The 20893-nt window shown below is 34.7% G+C and overlaps 1 protein-coding gene across 4 annotated transcripts in view; it reads right to left on the bottom strand.

Moving 5' to 3' along the window:
- Positions 1-20893, bottom strand: part of Fgf13 (fibroblast growth factor 13) — a 547137-nt gene that overhangs the window by 49619 nt on the left and 476625 nt on the right. For all 4 annotated transcript variants that reach the window (XM_029473293.2, XM_029473292.2, XM_029473296.2 and 1 more), the window contains 2 exons: positions 20306-20416; positions 14353-14456 (listed from right to left, as the gene is read on the bottom strand). In XM_029473293.2, the coding sequence (XP_029329153.1) occupies positions 14353-14456; positions 20306-20416 (215 nt within the window). The remainder of the gene's footprint in view (positions 1-14352; positions 14457-20305; positions 20417-20893) is intronic.

Here is a 20893-nt window from a genome sequence, read left to right as displayed (position 1 = left end):
TAGTACTTCCATCTGGGGATAGAAGAGTACAAAAGAAACATGAATTGGCCAGGTGTTTTTCATCACTGAGAACTATTTTAGGAATATAAATGTAATAAATACCTTTTATAAAATAAATAAATAAATAGCTTTTATGAATATGGTTTGCATCTACTTGCTTTCTGTAGTATTAGTCACCATTTGTACTTGAAGGGAAGTGTTAAATGAGTCTTAGGGGTGTGGAAAATTCAAATGTACATCAGAGTTCTAAAGATGAAACAAGAGAAAATATAAGGATCAAAGTTCTCCTGTGTTGCTTCATCATTCATGAAAGTCAGTGCTAACTCTGTTATGACAGAAACAAAAACAAAAACAAAAACCAATGCTTATTCAATATTCAGTATTCAATATTACTATGCGTTAATGCATCTTGACTACTATAGCTCCACAAAGCTGTATCTCTGGGTCAACACTGTTTCTCTTTCCTATGCCCACTTGCAAATTAAAAATTAGGGAAAGCTAGCTCTGTTCAAAGGTAAAGTGGACTCTGTCATAGGTTTAGTTGCTGGGGCCCAATATAATATACTTGGGCTGTCCCTGAAGATACCTTTTTTTTTTTTTTAAAATTACAGATTTAGAGAGCTTTCAAACTCTAAGTAGTATCATTTTTTGCTATATTTGAAGAGCATTTCTCTGTCATGTTCAACTGTTCTGTCCCCATAAGATATAGACACGATTTTAACATGATCTGCTGCAGACTGTGCCGCTATAGAAACAGCAAGTATTGTTTGATACAACTGGTAAAGTTCCATAACCATACAACCCTAGTCCCAGCCTTAAGGACATTTACATTTTTTCCTTAAAAGAAATATTTTTTTTTCTTTACAGTGAGTCTTGTGCTAAAAATAGCATTGCCAAACTTTCAAGTTGGCTTGGAGATGAAATAGTACACGTGAAGCCTTCCCCCAGTAGATCATCTACTAACATTTAGGGCTCAGAGCTTAGTATAAACTTTATTATGTATATTATAAATTCTAGATACTCTCTGTATATACTGGATGCTTAGTACTTGCAGGGACTTAACAGGTATTTGCTAGTTGATTTACAATAAAACCTTCTAGGAGGACAAAATCCCAGCATGGAAGGAAGAATTGCGCATTCAACTCCATCCTTAGCTGAGAAACTATTGGCAATTCTTAGGTGTTGGGAAAAAGAGGATTCATTTTCTCTAATAGTGATACCAATGGTAGATAGACTATACTCCAGGGGTCACACATCCAAGAACATTTGGGTGGCACACACTGGCTCTGATGGAGTAAAAACAAACCCAACGGACACAAATTTGGGTGGGAAGGGAAGGGGGAACCTGGAAAAAGGGTTAGGGTGGGAAGGTGAAGAAGAGTAAAGCATACTGTGTGAAATTCTCCAAGTATTAATAAAATATTTTGTGAAAAAAATACAAAAGCCACACCAGAAAGCTTGTGGACCATTGGCCGAGGCTTTGTGTTCGCTGGGAGGTTAGGTATGGTTTCTGGGAGTAGGGAAATTAAAACACATTAGGAATCTCTGCTTTAAAGCTTATGAGAGAGCACAGAAGCACTCAGCTTCCAAACTCCTCTAGGCTCTATTTTCTTCAGAGACTTTTTGCATGAAAACTTTTGTTTCAGTGACACACCACTATTATATGGGCAAAAACAAAGGAATACTTTATATAGCATTTTAAAAGAAATCTTTTATAAGACCAACTATCAAACACCTAAGAAAGACTGTTGTAGTAGCCTTGATTTTATAAGCAGGGTAGACCAACAAATTTGCTATGCACAGATTTTGGGGGGCGAAGGGGGTGTATAGAATTTGTCATGGATAATATAGTTTTACCTGTCTGAATCTCATTTCTAAGTTATCATTTTCATTGTCTAATGTCTCATTCCCAATTATAAAAGTTTCATGGGACAGTTTGTATACTCTTCAAAGCATTTTTCATCCTCTCTACTTTTGCAGTCCAAATCGTAATACTTAAAATTGTTATGCACACTTGGCTTTTCCAAATCATTATGAAAATATTTTCTGTTAGTAAAAATGAATGTCATTTCTAATTTTGACTATTCTTGTTATGTGCTGTGCCAGAATTCCTATGAATATCTGATGCTCGTATGAAAGCAGGCATTATGTATTATTGCTACTGGCTATATGCAAAAATCCATCCAAGAAATCAATTGAGGTTTTCCCTGAAGTTCTACTTCCAGGGTTGTCAAAAGTAGTTAGCATCAGAGTATCTGATGAATAACTTAATCAGAGTTCTTGCACAGATGTGCCATCTCCAGACATATTCAGCTCAAGCAAAACATATTTAATGTATTAGTCAGGGGGTTGCCAGTTATTAACCTTGGTTACAGCTATTATAATGATCAGAGAAATGTTTTCATTTAAAGTTTCTCTCTTCAGAACTCATAATTCCCTTGAAGACTGGTAGTCATTGAAACCTTTCTTAGTTTTCTTTGTGCCTCAGTAATGCACTGACTTACATAATTTTGAAAACTTACTCCTTAAATAGACAAAAATGGCAATAATCTGTGCCTTTAACATATTTTAAATATTTAAATAGACCTGACAGAAATCATGAAATTGGCCTTTATATTTATTATGTATATATCTTGTCAATTAATAAATATCAAAAGGTTCTTTTGAGAGACACTAATATAAGGCTAAGGGTAGAGTGGGGAAATTTGGTTACTAACTGATAAGTACAGAATTCAGCAGCAAACTATTTCAAAGCACAGGCTTCACAGAAAAACGAACAACTTGGAAAATGTATTAGTGAGCTATTCTTTCCTATCTGCTGTGGATTAAAATAAACAAGAAGGTAAGGACTAAAAATAATGCCTTCATTGAATAATGTCTTCAAGATATTCGCGGTTTACTAACATAAAATAATACCAAACAACCATTGGTTCTTTTCCATACATCTATTAAACTCTACTGAGAATATTGCTAGAACAATCTCCCATTGGTTAAGGTAGGCTATATATTAAAAGCGTAGTATTTTAGGAATTCCAAAATAAACTTAGTGTCATCATAAAAGCAGAGCAATGGATTCCAGTGTGGTTTATCCATTTGTCTTTTGCATATGTGAGAGACAGAGGTAGGAAGAAGACAGTGGGGAAAAAAGCAACCTTCTCACATCTGACTTTACACATTAAAACCCTCTTTTGTCTTTATTTACAATTACTTTATATTTTAGTTCCAAGATAAATGGTGTGTTCCTACAAACATGACTTTAACTAAGAGTTAAAACCATGAGACAACTATTAAATATGTGCCCTGTGACTTCTAATTTAGACTACCTTTCCAATTTGGCCTCAGAAATAGATCACAGAGACAGTATCTGTCTTTACCTACTACCACTATTGTCTTTCTGATTTCTGAGAAAGTCCTCACTCACTTTCACACTTAAAAACATAAACACAGATTTTTTTTTCACCCTGAATAAGTTACTGGCTTTGGCTATTGATTTTATAGGGACAATGAAAAGGTGTTTACATTCCAAGCTGTATTTGCTTTTATATTTTAATGAAACTCTTAGCTAACACTACAAAGAATAGTAAACAGTTGAAAAAATTGTGACTTGCAAAATGATCTTGGCCTTGAAATTTTGCTGTTTTCTTTAAAAATAATCTCACGTTTTATAATTTGCAATACAAAAGATGACTCAGAAATGTGCCTGTATAATTGCTGTTATAACATTACAATGCATTCATCTGAACAAAAGTTCCCATCAAAATGTATCATTGCATACATGCAGATTCTTTGTTCATAGATTTTTTTAAACATATGCACCCAAACCGGGAACTTATTTGACAATTAAAACATCTTCAATTTTATAGTGAATAAAAACTGTATAAATATCAATTAACTGAAGGTTATAGTTTTTGTGTTTTTCTTTATTATTGTGAGAGAAGGAAGGGCCATGATCCATAGTGCACAAATGGAAGTCAGAAAACAACTTCCAAAGCTCCATACTGTCTTTTTACCAAGTAGATTCTGATGATTGAGTTCAGGTCACTAGTCTTGGCATCTCACTGGCCCCCAAATGTTACAATCAGAAGTTAATATTTCTTTGTACCCACTCTCTTTGGTTTTAACACGTTAACTTACTCATTGTTTTCTTCTGCATTGGATATGATGCTGCTGATGTTGATGTTCAATCTATTTTCATTTATGATTGAGACAAAGTCAGTTTCTTAAATAGCTATACTTATAAAAACAATGTTCTACAATGCTTTTTACTAAATTTGTAATTCTCTATTATAATAACCCTAAGCCTTCAATTATCTCGATGTTATACAGATTTGACATAATCCAAATTTTTCCCATGTTACATTAAGACTTCTAGGAATTAATTAGTTCTATGAATTGATCAATGAATTTGTGTAGATATTGATATTTCTGCATTAATATAAACACTAGAGATCTGTATTTATATAATTGAAAATTAGGTAATAGGCTACATGTTAACATGCTAACTCCAAAAAGATATTGCCAGAAAACAAAACAACATAAAAATCTACCAATATTGTAAAATAAAAGGACTGGAAATTACCTAGCTCAGAAAATATTGCAGAAATATGACAGCTTAATGCAGTCTGTTACTCTAGACTGGATCCTAGACTGGAGAAAATGCTATAATGAACAGATCTGTCAATTCATAAAATTGGAAAATGTACAGTAGATGAGATATAATACTACAATATTGTGTTTATGTTAAATTTACTGAACTTGAGAAATAGACTTTGTTGTGTTATCTAAGAAATTACAACTACTGCTAGTAAGTAAACATTGAACTACTTTGAAGTTACATGCAAAGGATTTCAAATTTATTTGTATTCACCAACTTTATGTGTATAGTGTATATATGTGTGTGTATGGAGTGCAGCATGCTTGTCTGTGGGTATGCATATAGAAACTGTTGGGTGACTTTGGCTATCTTTTTCTATCACTCTCAGCTTTATTTTTTTGAGACAGGGCCTCTCATTGAACATGGAGTTCCATATTTCAGCTAGATTTGCTGGCCAGTGAGTACACACAAGGATCCTGTTGTGGCTATCCTCCACGCCAACCCTATGCTGGGATTATAGGTATATACCACCACAGTGAGCTTTTACATGGGCAATGGGCATTTTCGCTCAAGCTCTCATGCTGTCACAGGAAAGCCTTTACCAACTAAACAATATGCTCAACCTTACTCCCTGGAGCCAAAGCCCCACCAGTTTAGATGAGTGAGTAAGCTTAACGTTCAGTGAGAAATCTTTGACCTTGACATACACATGCATTAACACACACACGTACACACGCACACACATATGCATGTATATATATGTATATGTATTCATATATATATATACCCTATATAGATATTCACTATGTATATATATATATATATATATATATATATATATATGTAGTGAAAGATGCAAAAGATAAGTTAAGATATAGAGTTAATAGTCAATGACTTAACCTATTAAAATGCCCAATGGTATGGACATGAGTTTAGGAAGGCCACTGAATAGAGAATACCTACATGCTAGATCTAAAAAGGTCAAGAAACTCAGAAATGAAGTTCTTGAGTGTAAAATCTGCAGGGGTCCTAAAGCCATCAAGATTATAAGCTACTGTAACCTCCATGGGAATCAATGTGGTGCTTCTTCACAAAGCTAAAAATGAAACTATAGTTATATTACTATATCCCTCCTTGGAAGGTTGCCAAATGGCATATATGACATAAAAGAAGAAGAAGAAGATGATGATAAGAAGACTATTTGGCTAAATGAAGAGGGAGCCACCTCATGGGAAGACAAGAGGGACGGTGGAGGAGGTTAATGAGGAGCACAGAATGCAATGTGCTGTGATATCTAAACACATGTCCATGCTTCAGTAAGCACGTGTATCTGGAAAGGAACTCTCTGTGAGGCTTTATCACATGGGAGCATGTTCCACTTAATATTGATGTGTATTTTTATTTTTTTAATTTTACCAAATGTATAAAGTACACTGTGACCATGACATATACATATAACGTACACTGATCACATTATAATAGCTAACATTTTCATCTCCTTAAATACTTTATGATATTTAGGCTTGATTAAACAGCAATGTTTAACTAATTTCACAATTGCTAACGTCCTGGGATGGATGATACAAAATCATAAAATTATGAGACAGTAAATGATGCATTTAGTCTTACACTAAAAATTCTGCTGAGTTATGCAACATTCTTTATGTTTTTTATGTTTTATAAATAACATATAATTGTATCACTTTCTCTTTCATGTACTCCATCCTGTTCCCTCTCAGTCATAGCTATATTTTCCTTGGTTGTTACATATTTGCATGTGATACACACACATCATATATATATATATATATATATATATATATATATATATATATATATAAATGCCTAAATATATAAATACAACCATCTCAGTCAGTTTATCCCCAAGGAAGACTATTTGTCCTGCCCTCATTACTTCTTAGTTGCTTATAGTTCTTTTTCAAAGGTTAGGGCCCCATAAAATTTCCCTTTTCCATATTGGAAATCTATTGATGTACTTGTTTAGGTTTCATTTAGGCAGCCATGTTGATAAGATTTCATGGATGTAGCTACCCTATATTTCTACTAGACTAGTAGATACAATTTCTTAGCAGACTTCCTGTTCCTCTGCTTCTACAATCTTCCTGCTTCCAACCATTAGAAGTTGTTCTTAATGGGAAGCAAATCTGAATTGTCAAAAAAAAAAAAAAGATAAAATAAGGTTTCTTTGTTCTAGTTTCTACAGGACTTGTATAGTTTAATTTCTCAATATTTCTAGTAGTGATTCCTCTGAATGAAAATGTATCATAGGGCTTTGAGCATGATATATTGGTCTATTTCTGTGTGATGGGAGAAGAAATGTGATAAATTTAAAATATGTATAAATAATATCTTAGTGAAGAAAAGCATGTATCCTTAGTTCAGACTGAGTAAAGTCCTGGAGTCAGTAATATATGCTGTCTAAGGTATGAAACTAGATAAAAATTTGTTTCCTTGCCTATGAATGGCTTTGGTAGTCCAAAAACCAGAAATCATGTTTGTTATATAATTCTCACAGATCATTGGAAATGTATGCATGGGAAAGTCTTCCTTCTTTCAAAAACCCCACTGTCTATACATTTTTGCTTAATAGTGATACTACGTACTCCTAAATGGTCTGCTGCTTTTGATAAAAGATAGTAATTAGATAAAGATGCTGCTATGAGTTCTAGAACATTCAAAAATAAAAACCAAATTATCTTTGCTTTCTCACCATCTGTGCCTAGTTTATATTATTACCATTCTACTAAATATACTAAGAAGTTACCAATTTTTCCATATTTAAAACTCTTGAGCTTTTATAGTTAATATATATTTCAAGTACATTTGAAAAATTTATTACAAAAGCTTCATGTTATAAAATATTTATGCTATGGAGTTTTGAGAACTCTCAAACACTTATGTGGGACTCCTTATTAGTTTAAAAAAAAACAGAAAAATGTTCTTTATGTACAATGGTACAATGGTAGTTCCCAAAAGAGATACATTATAGTTAAAAGTAAATATGTAATAAAATAATGGCTAATTATGATCATCTGTGCCACAGATGGTTCTCACTGCCACTTGAGCCTACACCAAAACTGTCCCCTATGGCCACAAGAAAAAAACATTGAATGAAGGTAGAATTATGAGACACAAAAGCAGACATGCAAAAGAAAACTCAGATAATATAAAAAAGGTCTTCTATGAATCACCAGTTTTCAAAATCTCTTGAATAGTTCTTTGAAATTGTAAAGGCAATCTGTATGAGGATGCACTCACTGATAAGTGGCTATTAGCCCAGAAACATAGAACACCCAAGATACAATTTGCAAAACACAAGGAAATCAAGAAGAGGGAAGACCAATGGGTGTATACTCCATTCCTCCTTAGAATAGGGAACAAAATACCCATGAAAGGAGTTACAGAGACCAAGTTTGGAGCTAAGACCAAAGGATGGACTATCCAGAGACTGCCCCACCCAGGGATCCATCAGTCACCAAACTCAGACACTATTGCATATGCCAGAAAGATTTTGCTGAAGGGACCCTGTTATAGCTGTCTCATATGAGGCTATGCCAGTGCCTGGCAAATACAGAAGTGGATGCTCACAGTCATCTATAAGTTGGAACACAGGGCCCCCAATGGAGAAGCTAGAGAAAGCACACAAGGAGCTGAAGGGGTCTGCAACCCTATAGGTGGAACAACAATATGAACTAACCAGTACCCCCAGAGCTTGTATCTCTAGCTGCATATGTAGCAGAAGGTGGCCTAGTTGGCCATCACTGGGAAGAGAGGCCCCTTGGTTTTGCAAACTTTATATGCCCCAGTAGAGGGGAATGACAGGGCCAAGAAGCAGGAGTGGGTGGGTAGGGGAGCAGGGCGGGGGAGGGTATAGGGGACTTTCAGGATAGCATTTGAAATGTATATAAAGAAAATATCTAGTAAAAAAATAAATAAAGGAAAAAAAAAGAAAGCAAATCTGTATTCGGGTATATTAATCACCAAATCTGTCATTTTTCTTTTATTTCCATTTGGATAATAGTTTTTCCATGAACTGAAATGCCAAAGATCAAATTCTCCCTTTCATTCATAATGACCCACCTTCCGAGTCTTACTGTACAAATTTCTTAAAAAGTCAGTATATGGAGATATGTCATTTCTATCAATGCGTGAATGTGAATGGTACCCAGAAATATGGGGGAAAAGAGAAAAATATGTGAAATGGAAAGAGAAATGAGATTTCAAAATGTTATCATTTGGAAGTGGCCAGCAAAGAAAGAATTTCAGCATATATAATGGTATTGCCAAAACTAAAGAGGGAGGGAATTTTAAGCAGTGTCAGTAATGTCAACAGCTTGAAAAAACAAAACAAAACAAGAATTGTCAGTTTATTACATGGCAGTCTTTGGTGATTTTGCTAAAAATACTTTTAATTGAGTCAAACTACACTTCAGTGTAAAGAAAGATAGGCAAGAATGGATGCGGTAAAAGGTCTGAATATCTGAATAATCTGGAGACTACTGGAGGTATAGACAGTGAAGAAGGCTTTAGAAAGATTTATTTTCATTTGTTTGTTTGTTGTTTTTTGGTGAATGTTAACTAAACAACTAGAGCTAGCAGATAAGGGATAATTATAGATATATGAAGGGAACTCTGAGGTAACAGAGATGATTAAAGTATAAGATAAAAGGTAGATTGAACTAGAGAAGAAGGGCCACTCTACAAATAGGCAAGGGGGTGATAACAGGATAACAGAGACAGATGTATCATGTTTGCATGTGATAGAAAAGTCCATTGGATTTTCTGCCAGATGACCTCTATTTTCCCATTAAAATACAATAAAAAGTCATCTGTGAAAATCCACAATATAAGGGCAGGGGTAGTAAAGAACAGCTATTTGGGTCAGAGGAGAAAGAAACACATGGCCACACATGGGAAAACTGTAGCCATAAACCAAGTCCATCCCAGTATCTGTTTTGGTGAATAAACTGTTACTGGGACTGATACTCATTTTATTTTACTACCTATGATTACTTTTGTGCTACAGCAGCAATGTTAAATGGTTATGACAGAAATTTTATGACCTACCTACAAAGGCTAAATTATTTACCAAGTAAGTTGGCCATAAAGTCATAGAATTCTGTTCTAATAGGGTCTGGAGAGCACATTTTAAACTAAATAAAAATGAAACAAGAGTTCCAGACAGGATGGTTGTCAATTTGTTGAAGGGATCTGAAGTCATAACTGATAGAGTAATTGGAAAAAAATGGTACATTTATGCTGTAGAGGACTCAGTTGTCTTCCCTACAACAGAATAATTTGGGTATTTCATATGTACATTTAACTCCATGATAAATCAGAAATACCTCCACCTTAATAGAATGTACTTCATTTCCCTGATTTGTAATTGCTTATTTAAGGTTACTTTTCCTTAATAGGTTACGCATATATGTGGTGGTTTGAATATGAATAGCTGTCATAGACTAATGTATTTTAATACTGGTTCCTAGTTGGTAGAACTCTCTTTGAGAAGGATTTGGAGATGTGGCCTTGTGGGAGAAGGTGTATCACTGGGGGTGGGCTTTTATGTTTCATAAGACTCACATTATTTCCACTGTGGCTCTCTGCTTCCTACTTATGAATTAAGATACAAGCACTCAGATGCTGTTCCAGCTGCAATGCCTGCCCACTGCCATTATGGAACCCTAAGCCCAATTAAAGGCTTTCTTTCAGAAGTTTTCTTCAGCGTGGTGTTTGTTCACAGCAATAGAAAAGTAACTGAGACAGAAGTTAGTACTGGGAGCAGGACTGTTGCAATGGAATTGGTCATGCTAATTCTTGAAGAAATGTAGGAGAGTGTGGATTGTGAACTAGAAAAATAATTGAATACTGTAAGTAGAGATTAATGAGCCATCCTAACAGGCCATTGGAAGACAACATTGCTTATAGTCATACAAACAATGGACATCTGGCTCAAGAAGTTTCAAAAGGGAACAACAGTATTTGTAACTAGGTTGGGGCATTGTGGCAAAAGTTGTAGTTGTTTTCAACCCTTGTCCTAAGAATATTTTGAGGCAGGGATGGAGAGATGACTCAGTGGTTAAGAGCACTGACGGCTCTTCCAGAGGTCCTGAGTTCAATTCCCAGCAACCACATGGTGGCTCACAACCATCTATAATGATGCCCTATAACCATGCCCTCTTCTGGTGTGTGTCTGAAGACAGCTACAGTGTAGTGTACTCATATACATAAAATAAATAAATCTTTTTAAAAAAAAGAATATTTTGAGGCTATATATAAAATAGATTTCTAAAATTATTCTATAAATAATTCCTTTGGTAGAAGAGATTTCAAGATAGCCAAATACTGAGTCTGTCATACGGTCATTATTAATTATTATTATATTGTTGTTGTTAAGGTTCATGAAGTTTATAATAAAAAAACAAATGGGGGAAAAGAAATACAAAATTCACAGTTTGAAGAGAAAAGCAGTACTGGAAATTTTACTGTTGGAGCCAAGGCTTGTGCTAAAAAGAGATAAGGAGAGGCCTGATCCACAAAAGAATAAAGGAGGGTTGCCCTCTTTGTCACTCAGGGCAAGACTCAACCCATCTAAGCTTCCTCAAAAACAGCAACAAAGGAAAGGAAATGTGATTCAGTGGGGCTAGGCTGCATCACAAGCAGGCAGCCAAACTTAGCAGCATTAACCATTTTATTCATAGAGTATACACAAGTAAAAAGGTTGTGAAATATTCCTCCATGGTTAAAGAAAGTTGCTGAGGCAATCAGTACATGGCATGGCAGTTCCTGCTCGCAGGCCCGGAGAAGCAATTATGTGAAGTGAAACCTGGATTGTATTAGAGACCCCAAGATTCTGGTTATGCTAGAGATATGGGGTATCTTCCAGGGATATCTGTACACAGGTAATACAATCAGCCTGAGAGTGAAGACATGTCTTGCACTCAGCGAAGTAGGAGGCAGGTCAGAGCCATATAACCTCTCAACAATAGAAGTGGAGCTGTAGGATTTGGAGTTTTCCCTGATGTGCTTTGGTCTGGTTTTGGCTCAGTGATTCCTCACTGTGCCTTATTCCTCCCTTTTGGAATGTTCCTTCTATGGCATTATATATTAGAAATATAGCCGGGCATGGTGGCACACGCCTTTAATCCCAGCACTCAGGAGGCAGAGGCAGGCCTCTGAGTTCTGATTTCTGAGTTTGAGGCGAGCCTGGTCTACAAAGTGAGTTCCAGGACAGCCAGGGCTATACAGAGAAACCCTGTCTCAAAAACACCAATAAATAAATAAATAAAAATTAAAAAAAGAAAACAAAAGAAAAATTGTGATTACTGTTTTATTTTACAAAGGGTTACCATTAAGACATTGCCTTGAGTCTCAGGGGAAAAAAAAACTTTGGAGTTTTAAACAGTATTGAGACTAAAAGAATATGAGGAATTTATATACTGGACTAAATGCATTTCAAATTATGATATGCCCATGTGCTTATTTGGGCGCTTGGGGTGGAATGTGGTAGTTTAAATGTAAATGGCCCTTATAGGCTCACATGTTTGAGTACTTGATCTCTGAGTGATGGAACTATTTGGGAAGGATAAGGAGGATGTGGTCTTGCTGGAGGAGTGTGTGAGTTTTGACATTTCAAAAGACTCATGCAGTTCCCAGTGTGTCACAGCTCTGTACTTGTGGAGTGAGGTGTGAACTATCAGCTGCTACTCAGGCCTTCATGCCTTCACTCCACTATCATAGACTCTAACCCTCTGGAACTGTAAGCCCAGTTAAACTCTTCCTTTTATAAGTTGCTTTGATCAAGGTGGTCCTTTCACAGCAATGAAACCCTATATAGAATGTTCCACATTTTGTTTTCTCAAATACGGTCATTATTCTATTTTCTTTCTCTATCTGCATATTAGTTCTAGAAATTATTTGTTATATTAAGAGCATTCAACCTTGTTGCATGATCATGTTGATCTAAAAGAGGTCACTTAAAATGAAATTATGCTACAGTAGATCACAAAGCTGAAAAAATTCTCATCCTTTTTCCTATAGTACTAGCATTTTATTGATAGAGTAATGGGTTTCAGGAAGCTTGCAATGAATCAAAGTTTTAGTTTACCAAATAGAGTAAAACCCCTATGTATCTTAAGCAACAAGATATGCTTACAAGATATGCTGACAAGTGGCCAGAGTTTAATGTGCCTGCTGATGAACGAGCCTTTGTGGGCTTGTTTGTCTCCCACTTCTCTTCTCCATCTTAGTCCCTCAAAACCAAGATGACTGTCTGAGCTTTACCATGTCCGTCAAGTCTTTTTACATATCTGACATCAAATGAAACTCAGATAACAAGTCAGAGCAAGAGTGAATACAGATTGTTTTCTTTGAAGTTTGAATAGATTTTGATAGTCAGTAATCACAATACTCAGGGTTTTTTTTTCCCATTTCTGAAAGCCTAAAAGTTTTCTTCATTGATTGATTAATTATGTAGGGAGTTAGAGAACCAAACTAACATAATAACATTCTGTCCTTTTCTTAAAATGCAGTGATTCAAAGTAGGTAATAACAATATTTATAATCTTTTTTAACCTGAAACAAGATTTATTGAAAGAATAAAACCCTAACTCTAGCTGGTATACACCTTTGATTCCAGCACCAGAGAAGCAGTGGCAAGCAGATCTCTATTGAGTTTCAGGACGGCCTGCTCTACAGAGTGAATTTCAAGACAGCCAGGACTACGGAGAAAAAGCCTGTCTCAAAAACAAACAAACAAGACAAACAAACAATCCTAACTCTAGCACTATGTCTTTTAAAAATTATATTTAAATATAAAACACTTGCTTTAAAAAGTACATCTGGCCCCATGGTATTAATTAAACTGTAGGCTATACTGTTTATCAATACATTATTTATCAATATTTTTGAAAAATATTACAGATTTCACTCTCCTCACTGTTGTTAGAATAAACACCAGTGAGAATCTGTATGCAGCAGGAGATTAAATTGTACTTGAACATAAACAAAAAATGGCATTAGTAGTATAGTAATATATCTGATATGAATGAATAGAATAGAGAAGCCCTCCATACCCTCCATATCTCTACAAACAAAATTATGATAGTGAAACATAATTATTCTGATTGGGCAATATTTTACAAATGTACTAAAATAGCATATTCTAAACCAGAAATATGACTGTTGATCAAAATTTTTAAATGTGCTTAAAGGATGGAAATGTTTATTTTCCTGATTTGAACATTATATATTGTATACAAATATTGAATTATCACACTGTACCCATAATTTTGACAATTCAAATAATTAAAAAATTAAAACCAAAACAGATGGCATTTTATTATCTGAACAGATTAGTAATGAACACAGATGAACACTTCTCAAACCATTTTTTTGTATTCTCGAGTTGGTTTAAAAAGGATCTCATTAATTTCTTCAGGAATAAATGGGGAGAGATATGGCTATGTAGTTAAAGAACAGGTTTTTTTCTCTATCTGATGGTGCCTTCGACTCCAATGGCACTGTCTGTCGAACTTTTAGGTATATTATTGATTTTTTTATTGATCATGCTAGTCTTACACTATTAATTAGGAAGATCTATAATTGTCACCAGAAAATAATTTGCTTGCCCAACTGATATATTTTCATCAAAACCAGAATCTATATCAAAAGGACATACATTTTCTTTCATATCAGATGAAAACACGAATTGTAAAACCATGCACACAAAGACTCACCGAGGTGTACAAGTATCCCTCGCTGTTCATTGCCAAATACAGCTTGGTTTGAACTCCTTGAATAGCCACCACCCGAAGACCCACAGGGATGAGGTTAAACAGAGCTGAAATGTCAAAGAATGGGAAAATGTTACAGTTCCAAATTTCATGACTCTCCAATGTATTCCATAGTAGTGTCTGGCTTCCTAAAAGCAGTGTAGAATAAATGACTGTAGACTTTTGTATCTAGACACATACAAATATAGCTATGTTCTACTTTCTAGTGTATTTGACTACTGATTATATTCACTTAAGTGGGTCGATAACAACATACTCTCTAACATTCCAGGGAGAATGGAAGACTTTGGTGGGAACATCCTGAATTTTAGAGAGCTGGGGTGGGAAATATTTATAATTTGGGGGTGGGGTAAAGTATCAGGAACTAGTGTATATGCTAAGATAGCGTTCTCATCAAATTAATCTCTTAACTTGCTGCTCGAGATAGTTGCTGAAATGTTCATGTGCCCTGTTAGATGGAACTACCAGTTGAGAAATTCCTACACTCTTATGAGACACTCTGCTTCAACATTTTCACGTAAATTATCTGTATTATTTACAATGCAAAAACCTCTAAATAAATCTGGACCTTGCAGAAAAAAAAATTATTTTGTATTTCTATATTCCCAGAGAACTATTTCATAAAGAAGTGGCATTTTTTTCAGGATGATAGAGTTGAGCAGACTCCTGGCATTTAGTCTCAAAGATAATAGGTATAGAAATAAAAATAATCTATGGAAGAAAAGTATTATTTGTTATTTTAATGTGTCCTGCAAAATCATTGCAAGCAGGCTAATATGGTCTTCATTGCTTTGTCTGCAGGTCTTACTGCATGAAACTTACACCCAAGCACTCCTCACCACCACACACCTCTCACTGGAGACAACCAGTGGGTGTCCTCCCACCACCAGCTGTCTCTGCCCTCCCACACCACGAACAAAAATAAAACAGTACATTTTTAAAACGTAGTGTTTGCCACACACATCTTTTGGAAATAGCCTGCGTACCTTTCTCTCAGGAGTCATAGACGAATGTTGATGACTTTGCCTGTTTTGTATGTACTTTAGGGATGATAAACTGATCTGTTACTTTCATGAACAAGAATTTAAAGGTATAGCTCCCATGTATAAGTTTTTTTTTTCCTAGAATCACTTATCTTTGAGCATATAGACTCTGTTACAGTAGGTGTGGTAGTATGTGCAGAAATATTAATAAAGAACAAACAAAATAGCTCCTGCAAAACCTACAATGTATCTTTTCCTTAAAATCTGGGTTCTAGCAAGGAGGAGGTAGGACATATTGTACAGTTGAAAATACAAGTGTTCTTACCACATGCCACTGATGGCACTTCATTTGATACTAATCATATAAAGTGCTGTGCCCTTCTGTTACAGGAAGTAAAGGAGACTAATTGCAAAGGATGCTAGCCAGGATCATGTGCTATATCTGACAATGTAATGTACAAGAAATAAACCTAATATCTTTGAGCATATCATGAATAAGTCATGTCTTTTTCTGTTGATGATACCTTCCTCAATTCAGGTACTCAAAACACATTTGTAGAACAAACTATATGGTAGAACCATGATCATCTTTTTGAGGAGTATAATAAATAGCAATCATAGATCAAAACTCTTAAGACCTACCATAAACTAAACAAAAAAAATGCCATGTGGGTTGGTTTAAAGTTAATATCACTACATATTAGCCTACAACTATAAAACCAACATTCCCGGAAGCCATATTAGGTTATAGTAATAGATAATGGAAATAGAGAAGAAATGAAACTCAAAATTATTTTTAGAATTTCATATTATAAAACAATATTCTGAACCCTCTTATTTGTATGAACGTAGCTTTTAACATCAGAGGTGAGCGTGGAGGAAGGGACAGAAGAGATTGATAAGGATTGGAATTTTGTGTTGATTTTCACTGCTCTCAGACTGGTTTAATGAGAAATGATGCATAAAATTCAAACAACAGACACTTAAAGGACGAAGAGAAGCACCCAACATCAACCCATAGTCCCTATTCTTGAATAGTAGTATTGAGTTTGTAAGAGTCCATTCACTTTTTACTATGTACCCTAAATATTTATGAAGCTGGATACACAGACACAAACATAGACACAGACACACATATACACATGCAAACATGTGTATGCCAAAACTAAAGAGAGTAAAAAAAATGGGAAATACTTGTTCATACATAGAAGTCCAATATTTCCTCTTAGATAGTCAATATAAATTATGAACTGAGTTGGCTTTTATGTTTTCCAAAGGAGCAGTCCCCCCAGATAAAAACACAAAATGTTATAGCAGAACTAAGCTTGGACAGAATCACTTCCTATGCATTGTGGTCCTGCTCTCTTCCCTGCCTTTCAGACAGAATCTGGCTTTCTCTGGCAGATCTGAGTCTTAGTATGCAGCTCAGGCTCACCAGAACTTGTAAGCAATTCTCCTGTCTCAGCTTCCTTACTATTAGAATTACTGGCACTCACTGACACTCACAGCCTTGTTGTGCCTTCTCTAATATTGTAATACTTTTTTTTTATGGACTTAAGATGTATCACAATTTAATTTTAGGATTAGTTTAGTCAGAGGCTAGACAGTCTTAATTTCTTCAGAATATAAAGAACGATACATATAATGTAACCTAAGGTAATGTTAATTTCAAAACAAATATTTTTTTTTTAAATTCCAGAAACATACTAGAGTATTGTTATGAATAATCTCAATAGTAACCAACAACTTCATGTAGAGTACACCATTGGGTCATATGCATTAATTCTGTTCGGGCTTGCTACTTTTTGCCAGAAAACTGAACTCACAGTTAATAGCGCTAGACAATAACAGATGTTTGGTCAGGATGAAAAAATTAATATGAAAAATAATTAATTTCATTTGTATTTCTAAAAGACATTCATTAAGTAGCTAAAATCTTTCAACTCTTTCAGCCAGATTTCTAGAGATTTTTTGGTTTGTTTGTTTTTGCTTTGTTTTATTTTTTAAGACAGGGTATCTCTGTGTAACCTTGGCTGTCCTGGAATTCACTCTGTGGACCAGGCTGGCCTCAAACTCAGAAATATGCCTGTCTCTGCATCCTGAGTGCTATAATTAAAGGTGTGCACCACCATGCCTGAACACTTATTTATTTATTCATTCATTCATTCATTCATTCATTTTATGGATTTAAGAGAACTTTCATAAATAACCTCCATGTTGCTTTCTAATTGTTCTCTCTTATGACTATATCAAAACAAACATTTCTAACTTAAGGGGATTAGTCACACTGAGCTATGCTCCCTTGTTGCTGAACAGTACATTGACGCTAAAGCTATGATAGGGCCAAGTTATCCAAGAGATAATAATTAATAAAGCTATTATTTAATGTGTGTTGGAGAATCATGGAACACTAAAGTGGCTAAACTATTCCAAGTGTGAAAAAAGGGGAAATCTACCCTTTAAGAATCCATTCATTGTACCCAATAACAAAACAGCTTTGATGAAATGTCTATCATCTTTGCCTTTTTAGGGAAAAATGCATAATTTATAATGTCTTACTTGCCCATGATGAAATGTCATTGACATTTACCATTATAATAAATCTACATAAAGTAGCCTTAAATGCATAGTATCAAACATGGATTTACAAAGAGATATACATAAAGCATGAAATTATTTGTTTTATCATGTGGCCTTATTTACCATGTCGATGCTAAAATGAAATAAAATCAATTGAATGAAACTAAATGATAAAATTATAATAAAAAGATATGTTGAGGAAATACTATTAAAATGAGTCGTAGTTGAAAAACTTATATTTTCCCATTCATTTAAATACTCACTTAAAATTAATACTAAAATGCTTAGTTTGGTAAGGGGAGATAGATTTGAAGGGTTACACTTGAAAGTTGAGAGATCAGTTTAATCATTAAGCATCTATGTTTTATGGTGGCTAGGTGGCATAGTAGCAATGGGGATGTGAAGTTATCTCCCTAAGCTCTGGTTGCTCCTCAACACAAAGAAGTCAAGCTCGACTGGCCTGCTGGTCTTTTTGTGATACTTTTCATTTGCATGCTGCATGTTATGGTAATATTTACCTTTCATTGACTTACCACTATATGTTATAATCATAGTAGCCATGAATTCTTGTTATCTGGCTATGTTCTTTAAAGGTCTCTGAATGTCATCAGCATTTAGAAATGACATGTCAGACAGAGTTATAAGACAACACAAGAAGAACTTATGGATATGGAGTAATGAAGAAGCATAACCTTCTAAAGAGTATAAAGATCCAGAGTATGAAATGGAGCTGTGTGTGCGTGCACTTCTCTGTTTGTGCTATATGTGTATCTCCTAAAATGAGTATATAACACATGATCTTTATGAGTTTGTCATATCACTCTTATTAGCAGACAACACACTCAATCATCTATTTAAAACAAAACTATTCATTTTGAGGAAATACTAGAACCAAATATTTCTTCTCTATTTGCACCTGGACAATTAAAGTATATGGAAGCAACCAGATTGGTAGCTAATCACAAACTTCCCTTTAAGAATGCTCATTTTTTTTGAAACACTATAAAATGGAGAGTAGCATCCATCACTTAATTCCTGCCCCAAGCATCAATTTGTATACATAACTTGGTGAACTTATGAACCACTATGTAGTGACGTGTATTACTTCATTCCAGTAAAGTGCTCAGCTTCGTTTGGGTAGTTGTTTCAAATAGAGTAGTATGCATGAAAGAGTAACTAGGATTCGTTATAAAACTTTAATATCATCACAGCAACACAGCATTTGGCAAAACACTGAACAGCCATTTAATATACTAGGCCTTCATCCTAGGAACCAAGAGACATTTCTTCAAGGATAATTGAAGGTAACTTTCTCTTGAGGTACTATTTCAAGCCTCAGCCCAGGAAACATTCTTAAAGGGTGTAAAATTCTTTAATCCTTAATACTGGAACACTTATCTATGGCTTTACTGCCTACAGTTATGCAGTTCCAAAAGAATGAACTACAGAGAATTCCTTAGCAGCCAGACCTACTTTCCGTGGCTATTTTCTCAGCCAACAATGGGAATATTTCTAGGAACTAACAAATCTGAGGGAAATGAATCCAAATTTTGAAAACAGAATGAATTATGAGAACCAAGAATTTTTTAGTCCTCAGAAACAAATGAGTAAGTCTGCAGATATCTGTAAATTGAAAGAAACAACAATTATTAATATTAAAGGAAAGGGGGCACTATTCGTATTTTTGTTTTAATTATTCTAAATAAATATTTATAGACAAAGGTTATATAACAAACACCTTCAGATCACTGGGCTTCAGTAATTACAAATAAAACTCCATTTTGATGCATTTCCTTCTTAATTCAACATTATGGTCTCCAGTTTAGTTTTAAGAAATCCCATTGCAGAGCCATGTAAGTAACTCAATGTTAAAATATCAATTAGTCTCAGAGTTATTGGTATAATGTGGCAGGGGCAAAAGCTTGTAACAATGAATTATCACGGTATGAAACCACTCCTGCCTCTTGGGATGAGGCTCATCTTTAAGAGTGGAGATAGTATGCTATTTCAGGATCACTGTGTGGGTGAGAAATTTTTCTGGGGGGTAAAAGTAATAAAATCCAAAGGACAGCCATAAATCTATCTAGATTACCATGGAGATGACATTTGGATCATCCTTCAGATAGTGTCAACACTATTTGCTCAACTTTGTATTTTGGATATTTCCATGTTCAACTTCCTGTCGGTGAGCCTATGCAAACAGGGTTATGTCACATGATCATATTTTGCATTGACATAAGGATTTGGCAAACTTTGTTTGAATTAAAAACAAATAAAAAGAACCCAATGTCAACAATATGCTGGTACATACTATTTATTTAGCAGTCACTTACTGTAAGTGCTGTCCTCGTCTTTGGTGCCATCAATGGTTCCATCTGCCTGCAGTTGCAAGTGGTAGCCTTGTCGGCTGTATAGTTTGGTAACTATACCCTTAAGCTGAGGCTCTGCAAAGAGAACAATAGTTTGGGTCAGTTGATATTATATATATATATATATATATATATATATATATATATATATATATATACATATATATATATGAAGAGACTCAGGATTCAAAATTCTACTTCAACATACAAATTTTAGTGGGGGTTAAAAACCAAACTATATTTTGAAAGAGTCCTCTGAAAGAAAGAAAATAAGCAAACAAATGAGAAGTTTGAGGGAAAAAAACACGTTAGAATATATGAAAAAAACATTTGATTTCTATTTCAAAGCATTGGTAATACACTAAAGCTTTTGACACAGCCTACTATTTCTGATCGCTGGCCCTTTTGTATCTAGTGGCACTCCACCTCGTTAACCATTCTGAATGAGTTGGCAAATGGTATAGTCTGCCTTCTGAATAATGTGTTACTTTTCATGTGGAAGGAAAATAAATACAAAAATAATGTAGAGTAGCTTGCCAACTGGTTGCCAAA

This window comes from Mus caroli, unplaced genomic scaffold (assembly GCF_978045245.1).
Source record: "Mus caroli unplaced genomic scaffold, Mus_caroli_1 scaffold_5, whole genome shotgun sequence".
Taxonomy (NCBI): domain Eukaryota; kingdom Metazoa; phylum Chordata; class Mammalia; order Rodentia; family Muridae; genus Mus; species Mus caroli.
This window is presented reverse-complemented; position numbering and strand designations above follow the sequence as displayed.